This window comes from Oryctolagus cuniculus, chromosome 2 (assembly GCF_051225735.1).
Source record: "Oryctolagus cuniculus isolate XC-2025 breed Fujian yellow rabbit chromosome 2, ASM5122573v1, whole genome shotgun sequence".
Classification (NCBI taxonomy): domain Eukaryota; kingdom Metazoa; phylum Chordata; class Mammalia; order Lagomorpha; family Leporidae; genus Oryctolagus; species Oryctolagus cuniculus.
Genome location: NC_142868.1, coordinates 134,224,104 through 134,242,607, shown reverse-complemented (window position 1 = coordinate 134,242,607; position 18,504 = coordinate 134,224,104). Strand labels below are relative to the sequence as shown.

Below are 18,504 nucleotides of genomic sequence, written 5' to 3'. Positions count from 1 at the left end.
ATCAGTGTCCACTGCACTTTACGACTGAAGGACAGCAATGGGCTGGGTCACCCCGCATGCCAGGAGCACGGCCTTGGGGGCAGTAGAGTCCTCGGGGTTTGCAAGTGCCTATAGGCAGCTGACAGGGCTTTCAGCGAACAGCATCCAATCAGACGACGACTCCCAGAGGGGCTAAACCTTTAGGTAAGGAGCCTGCCGGGGCTTTCTCTTGCAACTTGGCCGTGTGTTTCCAGGTTGCCCCATCATCATTAACTGTGGCATTTGAGGCTTGGGGCAGCCATTTCTACAGGGTGAGAGCGGGTGCACACCAGGTTGCCCACAGTCACATCACAGGTCCACAAGAACAAAGCATTTTGGGTATGGCCTCGAGGTACCAATGGGAGGAGGGGGGTAATGCTGAAGGGGCAAAAACAAAATGGGGTGGGGAACATGGGGGATCACAATCTGGCAAAATTAATAATTTATGTTATTAAAATTACCTGTGGAGATTTATTAACAGAACAACATTCACCACTTAAAAGTGTGTGATTCATGGCATTTGGTATATTCATGGATTGTACAACCATCATCACCATCTAATCCATAACTTTTTTTAAGATTTATTTATTTACTTGAAGGAGTTATACAGAGAGAGAAGGAGAGGCACAGAGAAAGGGGGTGGGGGAGTTTCTATCTGCTGGTTCACTTCCCAGTTGGCTGCAACGGCTGGAGCTGGGCCAATCCGAAGCCAGGAACTTCTTCCAGGTCTCCCCCATGGGTGCAGGGGCCCAAGGACTTGGGCCATCTTCTACTATTTTCCCAGGCCATAGCATTGAGCTGGATTAGAAGTGGAGCAGCCAGTACTGAAACCAGTGCCCATATGGGATGCTGGCACTAAAGGCGGTAGCTTTACCCGATATGCCACAGCGCCGGCCCCTACTCCATAACATTTTGAGCTCTGAAAAAAGAAACTCTCCACCCATTAGTAGTCACTCCCCATGCCCTCCTCTCTCCGGCCCTATCCAATTTCTATGGCTTTGCCTTTCTAGATAGCTCATATAGATAGAAACGTACAATGTATGGCCTTTGGTATTGAATTCCCTTGATAGCATAATGATTTCAAGGACTGTGCATGTCATATTTTGTGTACTGTATTTCTTTCCATAATTCCATAATACGCTATTGCAGAAACTTGAAAAATTGTGTGTGTGTGTGTATGTGTGGGTGTGTATAATTAGTCAGCCTATGGCACTGTGGGTTAACCTGCTGCTTACAGTGCCAGCATACAATATCCAAGTTCCAGTTAGAGTTCTCTATGCTCCACTTGCTATCCAGCTTTCTCCTGATGTACCTGGGAAAGCAACAGAAGGCCTAAGTGCTGGGGTCCCTTCCACCCAAGTGGCAGTCTGCTCCAAACATGACTGTCGCAGCCAATTGGGGTGAGAACCAGAGAATCAAAGATATCTTGCTGTCTTTGTCTCCTCTTCCTCTCTTCCTCATCACAGGGACTTTCAAATAAATAAATACTTAAAATAAAATAAAAAACATGTGATGTGTCTTACAATGTTGATTTCCTTAAAAATAAGCCAAGGGGATGGGGCCAGCACTGTGGCACAGTGGGTTAATGCCGTGGCCTGAAGCACCGGCATCCTATATGGGTGCCAGTTCCAGTCCTGGCTGCTCCTCTTCCCATCCAGCTCTCTACTAAGGCCTGGGAAAGCAGCAGAAGAAGCCCCAAGGCCTTGGGCCCCTGCAACCTTGTGGGAGACCAAGAATAGGTTCCTGGCTCCTGCCTTCGGATTGGCGCAGTTTGGCATTTGTTTCCAAATGGGGAGTGAGCCAGTGTGTGGAAGACCACTCTCTCTCTCTCTCTGTTACTCTGACTTTCCAATAAATAAATAAATAAATCTTCAGAAAAAATAAGCCAAGGGGACTGACATTATGAGTTAGCAGTAAAGCTGCTGTCTGGAGATCCACCATCCCATTTGGGCACCAGTTCTAGTCCCGGCTGCTCCACTTCCAATCCAGCTGCCTGCTAATGCGCCTGAGAAAGCAGCAGAAGATGGCACAAGTCCTTGGGCCACTGCATCCTCATGGGAGACCCCGAGAAAACTCCTGTCTCCTGGCTTCGGCCTGGCCTTCCCTGGCTGTTGTGGCCATTTTGGGGGTGAATCAGTGGATGGAAGAACTCTCTCTCTGCCTTGACTCTCCATTTCTGTAACTCTTTCAAATAAAATAAATAAATCTTAAAAAAAAAAAAGACAAGGAAAAAAGAGCACTTAGAAAAACAACTAGAACCCTTAATACACATCTATATTCTGCAAGCACTAATGGATGACATGAATGAGGTTAACAGGACATAAAATGATATCAGCAAACACATTTAAGATATTTACCTCAGTGTACAGAATTCATGAGAATTTCAATACTCCACAATTACATTTTATTATTCTTAAAGATCAGTTTATTACTGCACCAAGTATACACTATGAATATTTAAAAGCTTATTTTCACCTTATTTGAAAGTCAGAGCAAGAGAGAGAGAGATACACAGAGATCTTCTACCTACTGGTTCACTCCCTAAATAGCTACAACAGCAAGGGCTGGGCCAGGCTGAAGCCAGGAGTTCAGAACTCTTTCCAGGTCTCCCATCTGAGTGTCAAGGACCTGAGTATTGGACTCATAGCCTGCTGCATCCCAAGAAGCATTAGAGGAGAGATGGTTGGAAACAGAGGTGCTAGGAGTTGAACCAAAACTCTGATTTGGGATGCAGACATTGCCATCAGTGGCTTAACCCGCTGTACCTCACTGCCAGCCCCTCAGCTATATTTAAAAATATATATATTGAATCATCTCTTCTCCTAATACAAAATATAGCCAAAGTATACCAATCTGTTTCTTACAAAAACCACAAAAAATACACAGATACCTCTTGTCTCCTGTCCCCTCACTTTGTGCCCTATTCTTCATTAATGTCTTCTTTCTTTAACTAGTCTCCTCTTCATTTTGTCTGCCCTTGCACTGAAACATAGCAGACAGACAGAACCCTAGAGGTCCAAGATTCTATAGTGGCTGTTTATAAGGGGGAGGAGGTTACAGTAACTGTCACACTGCATTAGCGTATTTGAGAAAAGTTACGCTAAATGCCTCTTAGATATAAAGGAACAGAATGCCAGCATGCCTTCATGGCTCAAGGAACCAGAGGCAGCAAACCATAGGCAAAAAACCACTACCTTTAGCTAGGAGAAGGCAGGCTGGCAGTCACTATTCTCTAGTGCTTGCTTCCCAAAGAAGACCCCTGCTTCTGCAAGCTGACAACACGTAACATTAGTAAATGTAAGACCACAGGAACAAGTCTTGTTCCAGACACAATGGCTAAGATGAAAGGGACAAAGAAAGATGCAAGTCCAACTTGGCCCATCTAAGCCCAAGCAACTTAGGACTCATGGAGAAGAAACCACAAGGGAACAGCCTTGGACCACACCATCCCTACAAGGCACACTCAGTGAACTTCACTCTACTCTTCAACCACGTTGCCAAAGGAACTCTGGCTCAATCCTTTAGTCTTTAAAAGCTCCAGGGAGTTCACTAATCAGATCAACTAGATCCTTTCAGAAGCACCATAACCGCTCAATCTGGACTTCCCTTCCCTTCCTCTCCAACCCAGGAAACTGTACAAATGTGTATGACACTATATACAATACACAGAAAGTAAGTAAGCATTGATTGATTCCATTAATGAACATGTATGAGAAACATTGAGAAGATTTCCCCATTTAACAGCTGCTTGGCTGGGGAAGTCTGTCTTTACAGGATTTCACCATCCCAGAGTTCAACCGCCGTAGCTCTGTTAAAGATGCCGCTACAGGTGTCCACCATTCCCTCCACCCAATCTCCTCTTCTCACTGGGAATCCTGACCTTCCTATTGGCTACCTCAGACCTTTAAACTGCATGTTTTGTGACATCATTCTCCCACCAAACCTGCTACCACCTGGTGGAATCTTGGGGTTTCCATGGAGCTGTCTGTAAACAAATTTGGAACATCGCAAGTGACCAGTAGCCAGTGACCTCCATACTGGACACATGTGCTCGCTGGCACCAGTCAGCCAGTCATCCTCTGTATCGTCTCTTCAACCTTCATATCTACCGTTGATATTTCCTCGTCCCTGACCATGTCAGGTAAGAAAAGAGACCTTTAAAAGTTCTTCATTACATGCTTTTTCCATGTAAACTGAGTAATACAGTCCAAACAGCTTGGAACGATGGGGTTAAATATTGAACTAGAAACGTGGAGACTCAGTTTCGAGTTTGGCTTTACCAGTTACTGGCTATGTGACTTTGGACGAATCACAACTCTCCCAAAACACCTGTTTCCTCATTTGCTACATCAGGATAGTAATTAATTCTCCCAAATCCCTCTCTTTTCTTTTTTTTTTTTTTAATCTGACAGATAGAATTAGACAGTGAGAGACAGCGAGAGAGAGAGAGAAAGGTCTTCCTTCCGTTGGTACACTACTTAAATGGCCGCTACAGCCAAAGCTACGCCAATCCGAAGTCAGAGCCAGGTGCTTCCTCCTGGTCTCCCATGTGGGTACAGAGCCCAAGTGCTTGGAAAATCTTCCACTGCCTTCTGGGCCACAGCAGAGAGCTGGACAGAAAGAGGAGCAACTGGGACTAGAACCTGGCACCCATATGGGATGCCGGTGCCATAGGCAGAGGATTAACCAACTGAGCCACGGCGCTGGCCCCCACCCACTCTTTTCTAATACTGAATCTTAAAGGGTATACACACAGAAAATGAAACCAGAGACTGTCACTTGAGTGCTTGTTTCAACAGAAATAGAGGATAAAACATCCAGGACATATAGAATACTGTATGCTAAGATTTCTCAACTCTACTAGTCTCCCTCCAAAAAAATTTCAACTTTAGTATTTCAAACTGAGTTCTGTTCAAAATGCAATACTCACATATTTTGGGGTTTTTTTATTTAATATAGATTAAAAACAGAAAATAGGGAGAGAGGATAGAGATGCCTGGCCTGTACATAGGCAGATATTCTAGGAAAAAGAACTTTGGGACAACAGGTGTTGAGAAGAGGGAGGAAAGACAAAAATGACGACAAGGAAATTTCAAGAATTACAGCGATGAGCAGCATAGAGTATTTCTCAAGGAAAGAAGAGACTTTTGGGCATGGAATGTTGAGGAGGATATAAGATTTTAAAGTAATGAGCACAGGGTGGAATTTACTCAGAGCAGCGCAAATTCTTACATTAATGTACCAGAAAGGAAACCAAGGCTAGCACTGAGAATCCCTGGGAAAGCAGCTTTTCAGAAAGGCATACTCAGTTGTTTGGTTTTTGTTTTTTCCCATGCCTCTTTGAACATGGAAGACACCTGACAGCTTTGAAAATGAACATCAGAAACGTGCACTAGAAGTGATGCTTCCTCCAAACATGGAACTTGACTAAAAGCAGTTAACTTGGGGGACTGGGGAAATGGGATTTTCAGTGTTCTTGTTCATTCTGATTTTTAAACTGCTGTCTATTTCTATTATCAAAAACATTTTTTAAATGATATATCCTCCTCTGCAGCAGAAGGGCAAATTCTCTACTCTGCAACAGGAGAACAAATTCCCTAGCTGTGACAGATTTCAAGTCAAGGCTGTCTGTCATCTTTATAATTATTTTCCTCCAAAAACAGAGTACCTGCGGATTAACAGGATTAACAGTCATTAACTGTTGTCAGAACTAAGCAAAAAGTGAAATAACTACCTAAAAACAAAAGTAACAGGTTGAGCCCCACACCTCTGGTTTTACATTTCTCTAAAACAATTATTTGGTAGTTACGGTCTTTTCTAAGCTTTGGGGATGACATTTTCCTATAGGCTGAAGACGATAAGGATCTAGGTTTCAAGCATACATATAAACATTTTCATGATACCGTCAGTGTTCTTGTCGGGTGTTTAGATGGCTGTAGTTATTGAAATTTCTATTTCTATAAGATTGATATCTGTTACATACTGGAGACTATTCAGAGTAATATGAATGAGCATAATAAAGGAATCTATTTACACTCAGTTTTTGGCTATCTGTTTTGGACTTGTTTTTGATGAAGTATTTGTTCACATACATTATGGGTACTTACACATTCACTGCATCCTGCTGCTTGTTATACACTTTTTCATTGATATGTTTTCTCTATATGTGCTGGCTAGAAATTCATTGAAAAGTCACCTAAAGTAGGATGTTTTTGTTAAAAAGTATTCACTAAAAATAGAGTACACAATATTCACTTGCATACTATTGCAGGTTTGATGACAGAACCATGTGGTAATCTACTATTCCTTGCTGTTTGTCATTTATTCCAATTCTCATTAATATCTACATATAAGGGCATTTCAAATAGATCCTGTAAACACTAAGTTACTGTGGTGTCAGAAATATTTAGCATCCATACATAGTCTCTTAATGGCATACATTACCATGAGCTTTTTCAAGACCCTTCATATGCATAAAGGTCAAAATATTTTGCATCAAAGTAATCTTATCTTTTCCTCTCACTTTCCATTCACTTTTTGAAATATCCTTATATTCTTTACAGTTCTGTCATATTATATGTTTTCAGGATTTTCATCTGTCCTTCCAGAGTTTACTATATCTTCATCAACATAAAACACATTAAATATCGCCTTTTCATGCATTCATTATCACTGTTATGACTATAACGACTCTTAGGAGGTCCTTCTGACCTAGGGTCAGAGGGCAGGCTTGAAGAGGATAGAGAATAACCCTTGAACACCAGCTGGACTAGGTTATAAGTGGACTCTAGGCAATGGCAGGTGCCCTGCACAAACACAACAATGCACCAAAGAGGACAGTGGTCACTAGTGTACTGTTTGCAAAGAAACCACTTTTCAAAGGACCCAAAAATGCCTGCATTCCAAATTCCACTTCTCCCAGGCTCAGGTGTTTATCTGCAGAGTCCTGAAATGGGAGTTGGTTCTGTAACCTGGCAGTGACCCTAACACAATGGGAGAACTCCAGTAAGTCAATCTGATCTCGAGGAGCCTCACTTTCCTCACTGGTAAAATGAGAGTGTTAGAAGTTCTCCAGAGACCTCCTCGTTCTATAATGCTTCACCTCCAGGAAGTCCTTAGGAGTCAAACCTGGGGGGCAGGCTCAAGGGAAAGAAGGGCAGGGAGAAGGTGGCTTCTAGTCTAGGCAATGATGAATGTCTTGAATCTGCCCCACACCTGTACAACAATCCACAATAAACAAAGTGCATCATAAGGGTAGAAAACTACTCTAGGAATTATTGACAATCATGAATGTTTGAATTTTCTGTGTTAGGACTATTGGTATGAGATGCTTTCTAGGACAATAATCTTAAGATAGTTAAGATTTCATCAATCTCATCTATTTTCCCATCTTGCTCTTGTTTCCTACAGAAAATTTCCAAAATCCATCCCTACTTGGGACTGCAAATTCCCTGCAGCTCTCTATTCCCATGGTAGGCACTGCAGCTTCCCTACCAGGAAGCGTCTGCGACTTCTCCAGAGTGTCTGCTCCAACTGTGGGTTCGGCTTGGCTACTGCCATCAGCCGCTGCCACCTCTTTCCAGCCACTCATGGGTAGTGCCTACCTTTGCCAACATTCTAACACAACTCTGTTGTCTGGAGTTACTGGCCAGAGCCAGATCTCCACTTCTGCTGCCTCCTACCCAGGTATTTCTGAATGGAATATCACAGGACGCACTGCAAAGAAGTCCTCGTCGCTCGAGGACTTCACTGTAACTCTCATTGACCAGGACACTGGTGTTTCTTCCATGGCTATGACAGCCCAATATAACAAAACTTCAGATGCCAATACCATGGTCCCTCTGTATCCATCACTGCATCAGGGGACAGCAACTCAGATTCCAAATCAGGGAAACTGCCTGTCCCTTCCATATGCAGAAGGAAGCCAGGTCTACTACTATAATCAAGGCACAGTAGGGCATGTGCTCTCTGGAGAACTTGGCCCCTGTCTGCAATCCTATGGCCCTGTGACATACATGGGAAGTGTGGCGTCTGCCCCTCAGCCAGAAATGGTGATGGTGCTCAAGAGGATCCAGCCCACAGACGCCCCACCACCAGCCTCGACCTCTGGAATCTGCTACTCTGTGCCTGCTCAACCCATCACAGGAACAAGTTTCCAAGGTGAGTGCAAACAGTTAGGCAGGAAAGGAATAAGGTCAAAAGCAGATCAACTCTGCAGCAAGGGTGGTGGCTCTTCAACCCTTACCCTTGCTCGGTGCTCTCCCTTTTGAACTCTGTATAGGAACACGTAATCTAGATGGGCAATCTATGCTACATGCGAGAGAAGCCCAAGATCATACTGAGGGATGCTACACTTTCACTTCCTTAGCTGATCAGTCTCCCTAAACCATCACATCACTTCCCATTCTTCCTCACTACAGTCTCTTTGTCAAGTTCTTAGTGTGGCAGTGATAGCTTTAGTTTCCTTATTATTGATATCAGATTTCAGGTTTTGTGTTCAGAGATCCTGTCCAAACATAATAGGCCCAGCATCTGTCCTTGCTTACATATGTCATGAGAAAAAGCTCTACTTTGTCTACTCCATGATGTAAGGTATTCTAACTCTCTCAGAATACTAGAGAGAAATGAATACATCCTGTATTTAAAGTGCTAGGCTTTATAAAACATTTCACACTTTTGAAACTACTTTCATTTTTATTTGTCATAATAACCATCTGAAGAGAAACCAAAAAAAATAATGACACCAGTTGACAGTTAGAACTGACACTGCCTAACTCTGGTACTGAGAAGAGTTAGTTGAAATGCCTTACTCACGTGAACGGTGGCTCAATGCTGCACGGATGTGTAGTGGGGGCATCTCTCTTACCATGGACTGATTTCTTCTGTGATTCTTTTGCAGTGATGGAAAATTCCCTGGGGATGGAGACTTCTCTGGGATTGCAACCTCTAAGCCAGACATTTTGTCTTCCACAAACTGCAGAATTCCCAAAGTCCTGCAGTAGCAGAAATATCCAGATACTTAAAAGTGACCCACCAACTGAACTAGGAAACATTTCAATAACTCCATTGCAGAGTCCTACTAATCTCTTGGCACTGTACCCAGACCCAAGCCAGGAGCAAATCGAGAATATCAATTTGGATGGGATTAAAACCAAGCTTTCAAAGCCACTGGATACCTTCCAGGACCCAGCAGAAAACCAAGATCCTCCACTATTCCCTTTGGAAATACCTGATATTTATCATCTTCTGGCTTGCGCTGATGCTCATATTTGTGAAGAGGAGCAGCCTGGTACTACAAATGTCAATCTGGAAAAGAATAACTTCAGTCTTGAGGATCAAGGGTTACTGGAAGATGGGACTGAGGCTAGCAATGGCTTTGCAGACATTGCCACACTGGTGGAGGAGATGTGCCTTCCCCAGATCTTCAGTTCCTTCGAAGATCCTGACCCATCCAGTGGTCCCATGGCAAGCAATGCCACAGATAGTGGAGACATCCAAGGGACTCAGGTGCAAGACAGTTCAAGAGACATAAAGGGTCCCTCCGAAGAAGTCAGGATGAACAAGCATGAAGCCACGGAGGCTATCAGTGGTGTTCCCCAAATCCAGCCAAAGGACCCAGAGATCCTGTTAGAGGGAGAAGTGGTCACTTGCAGTGCTGCAGCCTGCGACAGGGATCCTGTGAATGTGATCCAACAACCTAACAGCAAACCTCAGAAAGCTGCATCCAGCAGATCGAGGATATCTAAGGGCCACGGGCAGGACAAGACAAAAAGAACCAGAAAAAACCCTAAGAAAGCTGAAGAGAACAAGCAGTCAGGGAGCAAAGTCAAGGCAGGAGACAAACCATCCGTCCCCAAGACAAAGAGGAAGAGAAATCCGCCTGAGCTTACCCAAGAGAGCTTCAAAAAACCTAGAAGCTGCCTAGGCATGCACATGCTAGAGTCTGTGCAGGTTTTCCATGCGCTGGGGAAGAAGAGCGATAAGAAAACTGGCCTCTCTTCCTACAGGAACCTGGGAAATTCAAGCAACATCAAAGACCCCTGTGCATCCTCAGCTATCAAACCATTGCTGACAACCCCACAGCAGGGTAAAGGTGCTGAGATAACACAAGTCAGTGCCCTGAAACTGGATGGTGAAGCTGACAAAGGGTGCGCATCTCCATCCGTGTATGACCTGCCACCACCCGGAAAGGTGAAGTTGATACCTCTGCCGTTCCCCAATGTCAGTAAGCCTCAACCTCGACCTGTTCCTCGGAGGCCACTGTCTCTTGCCTCAAACCGGCCCACTCTGGGGAATTCTGCCCGGCCTGCTTCTACTAATCCAGCTCAACCTACTACAGTCAGTCCACCCCAAGCAGCTCCTGCCAACACATCTTCCATGGATCCTGCCAGACCAGCTCGGCCAATTGCAGCTCGACCAGGTTTGATGCACCCTACCTGGCCTAGTATCCCTCCATCTGCTGTCTCTAGGCCTGCACCTAACAAAACATCATCTTACACTTCTCTCAAGGGGGAGCCTGTTTCTGCTGCTGTGGCCAAGCTCCAGTCACCACCCAACCCTCAAAACCCATTTCTCATCCAAGATTTCAGCCGCCAACCAATTCCATGGAGGAAACCTGATATTCTTGGGCCTATAGTGTCAGATCCCATCACAGAAGAACAGAGGCCAGAGCGAGAGGCTCTGAAGAGGCGGGCTCAACAGCAGCGTGAGAATGCTGCCAAATACACCTCTATGGGGAAACTGCAGTTTTTCATCGAGAGGGAAAAGGAGATGGCTATCTCTCGATACTATGGCTATGCAGTGTAAGAGCTACTAAGACTTTTGGAACCAGTTTTATTTTCCACATATACATACCTATAATTTTCTCTCCTTTGATAATTTTAAAGCATTAATAAAATGAAATAAATGTAATAGAGATAATAGATGAGTAATAAAGAATCTTTTGAGTGTTGAGATGCTGTTAATTATGATTTTTCTTTGGTGGTGGTGGAGCTCAGAGGCTGCATTAGAAAAAATTTCAAGGTTGGAAGGGAAAATTGGAGGAAAAAAAAGGAAGAACTGAGGAAAGAGGAAGGAAAGTGACCCAGATTAATAAAGCCAAAAGGAGAAAGATTTATGGGCTTATTAAGAGAACTAGGAATGTGGAAAATGGTAGAAGTTAAGACACTGAATCTGAAGTTAGTACTAAAAACAGATAAAATTTGGATGAAGTTGACAATGAGAACTGATGAATGTGGCTAGACCAGAAGACACGTAATAGATCTCTCCTAAGAACAGCCTATGACCTACCACATATGTATTTACAAAATTAAGATTCAAGACACACCTCCAACAAGCTTGCTGGAGGGAAAGTGAATACAAAACACAGGGGGAATCCACCAGGGGAGGGCAGCAGTTCACAGGTATCCCTCCAGCAGCTGATCCCTGGGGCTGAGGGACCTGCAGCAGCAGAGGCCCACCCAGGACAGGCCCTGGGATGTAAGCCAACATCTACTCAACACCTGTGTACCAGGCCAGCAGGACGCCCTACCTCAGTTTACCTTCACAACGACACAAGGCCAGCATCAGTGTCCACTGCACTTTTATGACTGAGGGACAGCAATGGGCTGGGTCACTCTGAGTGCCAGGAGCACGGCCTCAACTGTTGAGGCCTAGGGGCAGTAGAGTCCTCGGGGTTTGCAAGTGCCTGTAGGCGGCCGACGGGGCTTTCAGCGAACAGCATCCCAATCAGACGACATCAGACTCCCAGAGGGGCTAAACGTTTAGGTGAGGAGCCTGCCGGGGCTTTCTCCTGCAACTTGGCCGTGTGTCTCCAGGTTGCCCCATCACCATTAACTGAAGAGCGCGAGAGAGCCGTAGCGGCCATTTCCACCGGGTGAGAGCGCCTGCGCAAGGGGTCGCCCTACAGCCCCAACACGCAGGCGCCCACGGGAAGGAGGTGCTCCGGGTGAGGCCTGGAGGCATTGGCGGTGGGGGCGAGGTAAGGGGAGCGAGGCCGGGGTTAGGGGGGATGGCCCGGGCAAGAAAGGACCATGCAGGCGGGGCCGGGAAGGGAAAGAGGCGAGATTGTGTTCGCCACCGTGAATTTAAATTAAAAAAAAAAAAGTATTTATTTTGCGTCGGCGCTGTGGTACAGCAGGTTAAAGCTCGGCCTAAAAAACCGACATCCCTTGGCCAGCGCCGCAGCTCACTTGGCTAATCCTCCACCTGCGGCGCCGGCACCCCGGGTTCTAGTCCCGTCGGGGCGCTGGTTCTGTCCCGGTTGTTCCTCTTCCAGTCCAGCTCTCTGCTGTGGCCCGGGAGTGCAGTGGAGGATGTTCCAGGTCCTTGGGCCCTGCACCCGCATGGGAGACCAGGAGGAAGCACCTGGCTCCTGGCTTCGGTTGGGTGCAGCACGCCGGCTGCAATACACCGTCCATAGCAGCCACTTGGGGGGTGAACCAATGGATAAAGGAAGACCTTTCTCTCTGTCTCTCTCTCTCACTGTCCACTCTGCCTGTCAAAAAACAAAAACAAAAAAAAACACCGGCATCCCACATGGGCGGTGGTTCGAGTCCTAACTACTCCTCTCCAATCCTTTTCTCTGCTGTGGCCTGGGAAAGCAGTGGAAGATGGCCCAAGGACTCTGCACCTGCGTGGGAGACCCGGAGGAAGCTCCTGGCTCCTGGCTTCAGATCAGCTCAGCTCCAGCTGTTGCGGCCATCTGGGGAGTGAACCAGCGGATGGAAGGCCTCTCTCTCTCTCTCTCAACCTCTCTCTATAACTCTTTCAAATAAATAAAGTAAATCTTTAAAATATATATTTATTTACAGAGAGAGGGAGAGAGGCCTTCCATCTGCTGGTTCACTCCCCAAATGGCCACAACAGCCAGAGTAGGGCCGATCTGAAGCCAGGAACCAGGAGTTTCCTCCGGGTCTCCCAGGTGGATGCAGGGGCCTAAGTGCTTCTGCCATCTTCTGCTGCTTTTCCAGGCACATCAGCAGGTAGCTGGATTGGAAATGTGGCAGCCGGGACCCATATGGGATCCTGGCTCTGCAGGCAGGGTCTTTAACTCACAGGGCCACAGTGCTGGGCCTGTAATTAAAATTTTTTAAGTTATCTTTTGAGGGGCCAGCGCTGTGGGATAGTAGGCTAAGCCTCTGCCTGCAGTGCCAGCATCCCATATAGTGCAGATTCTTTTCCCAGCTGCTCTTCTTCCTCAGCTCTCTGCTTATGTATTGGAAAAGGAGTGGGAGAAGCTCCTGGGTCCTGGCTTCTGATCTGCCCTACTTCAACTGTTGCAGCCATTTAGGGAGTGAAAACAGTGGATGGAAGACCCCTCTCTCTCTCTCTCTCTCTGCCTCTGCCTCTCTTTAACTCTGCCCTTCAAATAAAATAAATCTTTTTTTTTTTTTTGACAGGCAGAGTGGACAGTGAGAGAGAGAGACAGAGAGAGAAAGGTCTTCCTTTGCCGTCGGTTCACCTTCCAATGGCCGCCGCTGCAGCCGGCGCACCGCGCTGATCCGATGGCAGGAGCCAGGATCCAGGTGCTTTTCCTGGTCTCCCATGGGGTGCAGGGCCCAAGCACCTGGGCCATCCTCCACTGCACTCCCTGGCCATAGCAGAGAGCTGGCCTGGAAGAGGGGCAACCGGGACAGAATCCGGCGCCCCGACCGGGACTAGAACCCGGTGTGCCGGCGCCGCAAGGTGGAGGATTAGCCTATTGAGCCACGGCGCCAGCCAAATAAAATAAATCTTTTTTAAAAAGGCTTTTAATTATTAGGAAATAAATTATATAACTCACATAACTAGCAGGTTAAGAAGAAAACATGTCTAAAATAAACCTCATTCCTTACGTGTACATTAAACATTACTTTTTTTAAAAAAGATTATTTATTTGAAAGTCAAAATTACAGAGAGAGAGAGGTCTTCCATCCGTTGGTTCACTCCCCAATTGGCTGCAACGGCCGGAGCTGCGCCGATCAGGAGCCAGGAGCTTCTTCCAGGTCTCCCATGTGGGTGCAGGGGTCCAAGAACTTGGGCCATCTTCCACTGCTTTCCCAGGCCATAGCAGAGAGTGGGATTAGAAGTGGAGCAGCTGGGCCTCATACCGGCGCCCATATGGGATGCCGGTGCTTCAGGCCAGGGCGTTAACCCTCTGCGCCGCAGTGGCAGCCCCTAAGCATTACTTTTTAACAAAATACACAATTAAAGATCTTTCCAGGTATACATGACAACTCATTTTCCAAACTAATCATTTTTCTTGGAGCCAGGAGATGCCACTCTTCAAACAAACTACAGGTGGCGCTCCAAACCACAAAATCATCTCAATGTTGCTAGTTTTACTACAGTTCCTAGTTTTACTTCATCTGTAAGTCCAGCTCAGCTGAAAAGGCACACACTTTGCATGAATTCATAAAGCACAAACTTAAAAGACATCAGTGAATTTGCTACACTTTCTTTACCACATATTTTCCTTCCCAAATATTGACTTTTCAATTCTATTTGTCATTTGATATCCCCAACAGGTTTACAGCAAAAATTTCTCACAATGTGAACCATTTCTTTAGTGCACATTCCATTTTTGCTTTTAGAGTATGCCCATCCCCTAGTAATGGTGTTTTCAGTCTCCATGCCTAGGACTCACTGGCATCCCCTTGAAAATCTTCCTCACTTTTGTTTAAAGCTGTTTCTCCTTTGAAACCTTATCCATGAAAGCCTCAAAAACAACAGAAGCTAAGTTTTTCTTTTTACTATGCGACTATTGCCTAACATCGATCTATGAGAATGATAGATGTTCAACAAATAAAGGCATCTAGCCTGAGACCTTCTGCTTCTAGCTCTGCCCTCTCAAGACTTGTTCTAGGGCTGATGCTGTGGTGTAGCAGGTAAAGCCACCACCTGAGGTGCCAGCATCCCGTATGGGTGCTGGATCAAGACTCTGCAGCTCCACTTCCAGCCCAGCTCTCTGCTACGGCCTATGAAAGCAGTGGAGGATGGCCCAACTCCTTAGGCACCTGCACCCATGTGGGAGACCCAGAAGAAACTCCTGGCTTTGGACTGGCCCAGCTCCGGACATTGCAGCCAATTGGGAAGTGAACCAGCAGATGGAACACCTCTCTCTTTCTCTCTGCCTCTCTCTCTCTCTGTGTAACTCTGCCTTTCAAATAAATAAATAAATCTTTAAGAAAAACAAAAAGACTTGGCCCCAAGAGCACAGTGATCATTACTCATTGTTCATCTCAGTTATTATCATAACGAGCTACTTCATCCCTATATTCATGTAGGGTATCCTGGGACTTTTATCTCAACATTATTTTTTAAAAATATTTATTTATTTATTTATTTATTTGAAAGGCAGAGCTACAGAGAGGCAGAGGCAGGGGAGGGGGTCTTCCATCCGCTGGTTCACTCCTCAGATGGCCACAACAGCTGGAGCTGTGCCGATCCAAAGCCAGAAGCCAGGAGCTTCTTTCAGGTCTCCTATGTGGGTGCAGGGGCCCAAGCACTTGGGCCATCTTCTACTGCTTTCCCAGGCCATAGCAGAGAGCTGGATCGGAAATGGAACAGCCGGGACTTGAACCAGTGCCCATATGAGATGCCGGCACACTGCAGGTGGCAACTTTACCCACTATGCCACAGCGCCAGCCCCTCTCAACGTTATTTGAACATCCAACATTTATTGAATGCTGGTTGTCTGGGATCATAAGGCACTAGGGAAACAGCAGTAAGCAAGTCAGAAAAAAGTTCCTCTCTTCCTGGAATTGTAGCCTAGTGGGGAGATGAAAGAAAATCATCAACCTAGAGCATATCAGACAGTGTAAGGGCTTTGAAGAGGTTTGAAACTGGATCGAGGGACAGAAGGTAACCAGGCAGCCACTTAGAAGGGGTGATCAGGGAAGTTTTCCTAGAGGAGGTGGCACATAAAGTGAGACACAAGTGCCAAGATGAGGCCAGCTAAGCAAAGATTAGGGTTAAAGCCTCCCAGGGAGAGGAAACAGCTGTGTGAAGTTCTTGGGTGCGCTGCAGATGTTCAGACAGTCTGACCAGAGAGTAGTAACCAAGGCAGGGAATGGGCGATGAGGTCAGAAAGGCAACAGGGGCTGACTCGCTGTGTATTTCAGGCTAAGGAGTTTATAGTTTTCATTTCGACTGCCACGGGAAGTCATTGGAAGGAATTTAAAAGATTTTTCAAAGATTGCTTATTTTCATTTATTTGAAAAGCAGAGTAACATAGAAAGAGAGAGAGGGAGAGAAAGGGAGATCTTCCACCTGCTGGCTCACTTCTCAAATACCCACAAAAGCTGGCACTGGGCCAGCCTGAAGGCAGGAGCCAAGTACTCCATTTGGGTCTCCCAAGCGGGTGGCTGGGACCCAAATACTTAAGCATCATTCCAAGATGCACACTAGCAGGAAGCTGGATCAGAAGTAGAGGCGGGGTTTAAACTCAGGCACTCTAAGATGGAATGTAGGCCTCCTAAGCAGTGGCTTAACCCACTACACCACAACACCAGCCCCCATGGAGGACTTTAGGTCTGGGATCATGGCATCTAGACTTTTGCTTTTCAAAGCTGCTGTTGCAAGAATGTATTGCAGGAGGTTAAGAATGCACTAATGAGAGTGCCCCTCCAGGTTTGGCACTTATCACAGGAGTAACAAGTAGGCAAGTGACATCTACCTGGAGTCTTTCTTGTCTTGGTTCCCCAGCAATTGCCTCTGGACCTATACCTCAGTTCTCCATATCAAGTTAGGAAGTTCATTTGCTAGTAATTTCTTGCTACTGGCAATCCATGGCCAGGTAGTGATGAATAGGCGGGAGTGCTGACTGTGGCACTGGGCTATGCAAGAGGTCAGGTGGAGGCTGCTGTATTCAGGAACACTGTCTATGGCCTGGTGCAGACACCAGAAGGAAAGACAGCATCAGTCCTGGCCTGGCCTTTGTCTACCAGGTCTGCTACTGAAAATCATGTTTGCTGACAGAATAATTTCAGTCTTCTCTGCGATGTCAAGAACCTAGCAGGCTTTTTTCTAGCCTTAGCTTCCTTGCTGCATGTACACAACTGTCCAGTGTTCAACTTTGTCAGATGAGCAAGAAATGAGGAATGTCAGATTTCACTTTGGCCAAAGTTTTCTTGTTTGTTGTTTCTGGACCCTGGAAAGTCAAGTGTGCTGACCCTTGCCCCAAATGCCAAAAACTCTGGTCAACATGTACAGACTTCCTCCTTAAAAGTACTGTGTCCTTGGCCGGCACCGCAGCTCACTAGGCTAATCCTCCGCCTGTGGCTCCGGCACCCTGGGTTCTAGTCCTGGTTGCCCCTCTTCCAGTCCAGCTCTCTGCTGTGGCCCGGGAGTGCAGTGGAGGATGGCCCAGGTCCTTGGGCCCTGCACCACATGGGAGACCAGGAGGAAACACCTGGCTCCTGGCTTCAGATCGGCGCAGCACGCCAGCCGTAGTGGCCACTTTGGGGGTGAACCAATGGAAAAAGAAAGACCTTTCTCTCTGTCTCTCTCTCTCTCATTGTCTAACTCTGCCTGTCCAAAAAAAAAAAAAAAAAAAGTACTACGTCCTATTCCTACTACATCTTCTTACTCATTATCTTAAGAACTTCCAGCAACTGAAATATTGGCTTTCTTTTTTTTTTTTTTAAGTTTATATATATTTGAAACGCAGAGAGAGAGAGAGAGATCTTCCATCCACAGATTTACTACCCAAATGCCATTGGGGCAGCACCAGGCCAAAGCCAAGAGACAGGCACTCTGTCCGGGTCTCCTGTGTGGGTGGCCATCACCTCTGCCTCCTAGGCTGTGTGTTAGGAGGAAGCTGGATCAGAAGCAGAGTGGGAACTTGAACACAGGTACCCAATACAGGATGTGAGTACCCAAGCTATATATTAACTACTGTGCCACAATACTTGTTCCTGGGCATACTTACTTTCTAACATCAGGAATAGACTTTGTGGGTAATTGCTATATTTATGATTATGCGCACTCCTCTGATATGTGTGTCTCAGTCTTTTAAAGATTTATCATAATCTTAACATATAGGACATTTGAAATTCTGTTAATTTGATAAATTAAACATTACCAAAGGTAAGTTGTTTGGAGGTTATGTTCCGTCTCCAATGCATCCATTTATTTAGGCCCCACAGAGTCAGCAGAGAAGTAGAACTATGAGAACTGTTTATGGGGCTCACAGTAGACAATCCTGTACAGTTGTCTTCCAAGACTTATCTGCAGAGGATCCATGATGGTCCCTGGTGGACTCTAGCTCTGACATGCACATTAACGCTTATTATTGGTAAGGGGGAAATGACTTGATAATTCAGCCATAAGTCTGAAGAGCCAATGACCACACCAAATCAACTGAGGGAACTCTGAGAGAGAGATACACAATGGCAATTAGGAGCCGTGAGAAATCTGGAGGCTGGCTGCTGAGGAGGTGACACCTGAGCTGTTGAAGCTGGATGAGGGATGGATCATCATGTCCTCACACTAACAAACTCACAG

At 46.0% G+C, this 18,504-nt stretch overlaps 2 protein-coding genes across 2 annotated transcripts in view; both read left to right on the top strand.

Moving 5' to 3' along the window:
• Positions 1 to 4,137: 4,137 nt before the first annotated feature.
• On the top strand, positions 4,138 to 10,824 carry LOC100350631 (uncharacterized protein C2orf78). Its single transcript, XM_008254715.4, has 3 exons — positions 4,138 to 4,159; positions 7,429 to 8,178; positions 8,918 to 10,824. The coding sequence occupies exons 1-3, from the start codon at positions 4,153 to 4,155 to the stop codon at positions 10,822 to 10,824; spliced, it is 2,664 nt and encodes an 887-aa protein (XP_008252937.4). The 5' UTR covers positions 4,138 to 4,152.
• Positions 10,825 to 11,879: 1,055 nt separating this feature from the next.
• STAMBP (STAM binding protein) overlaps positions 11,880 to 18,504 on the top strand; it is a 48,697-nt gene continuing 42,072 nt past the window's right edge. Inside the window, exon 1 of the mRNA XM_089327515.1 lies at positions 11,880 to 11,998. The gene's annotated coding sequence lies outside the window, so the exon portion shown is untranslated. The remainder of the gene's footprint in view (positions 11,999 to 18,504) is intronic.

What these genes read in the sequence shown, in the direction of transcription:
- LOC100350631 (XM_008254715.4), top strand. An exon ending in CACAGGAACAAGTTTCCAAG is followed by an intron (nt 8,179 to 8,917) that starts GTGAGTGCAAAC and finishes ATTCTTTTGCAG; the next exon opens with TGATGGAAAATTCCCTGGGG.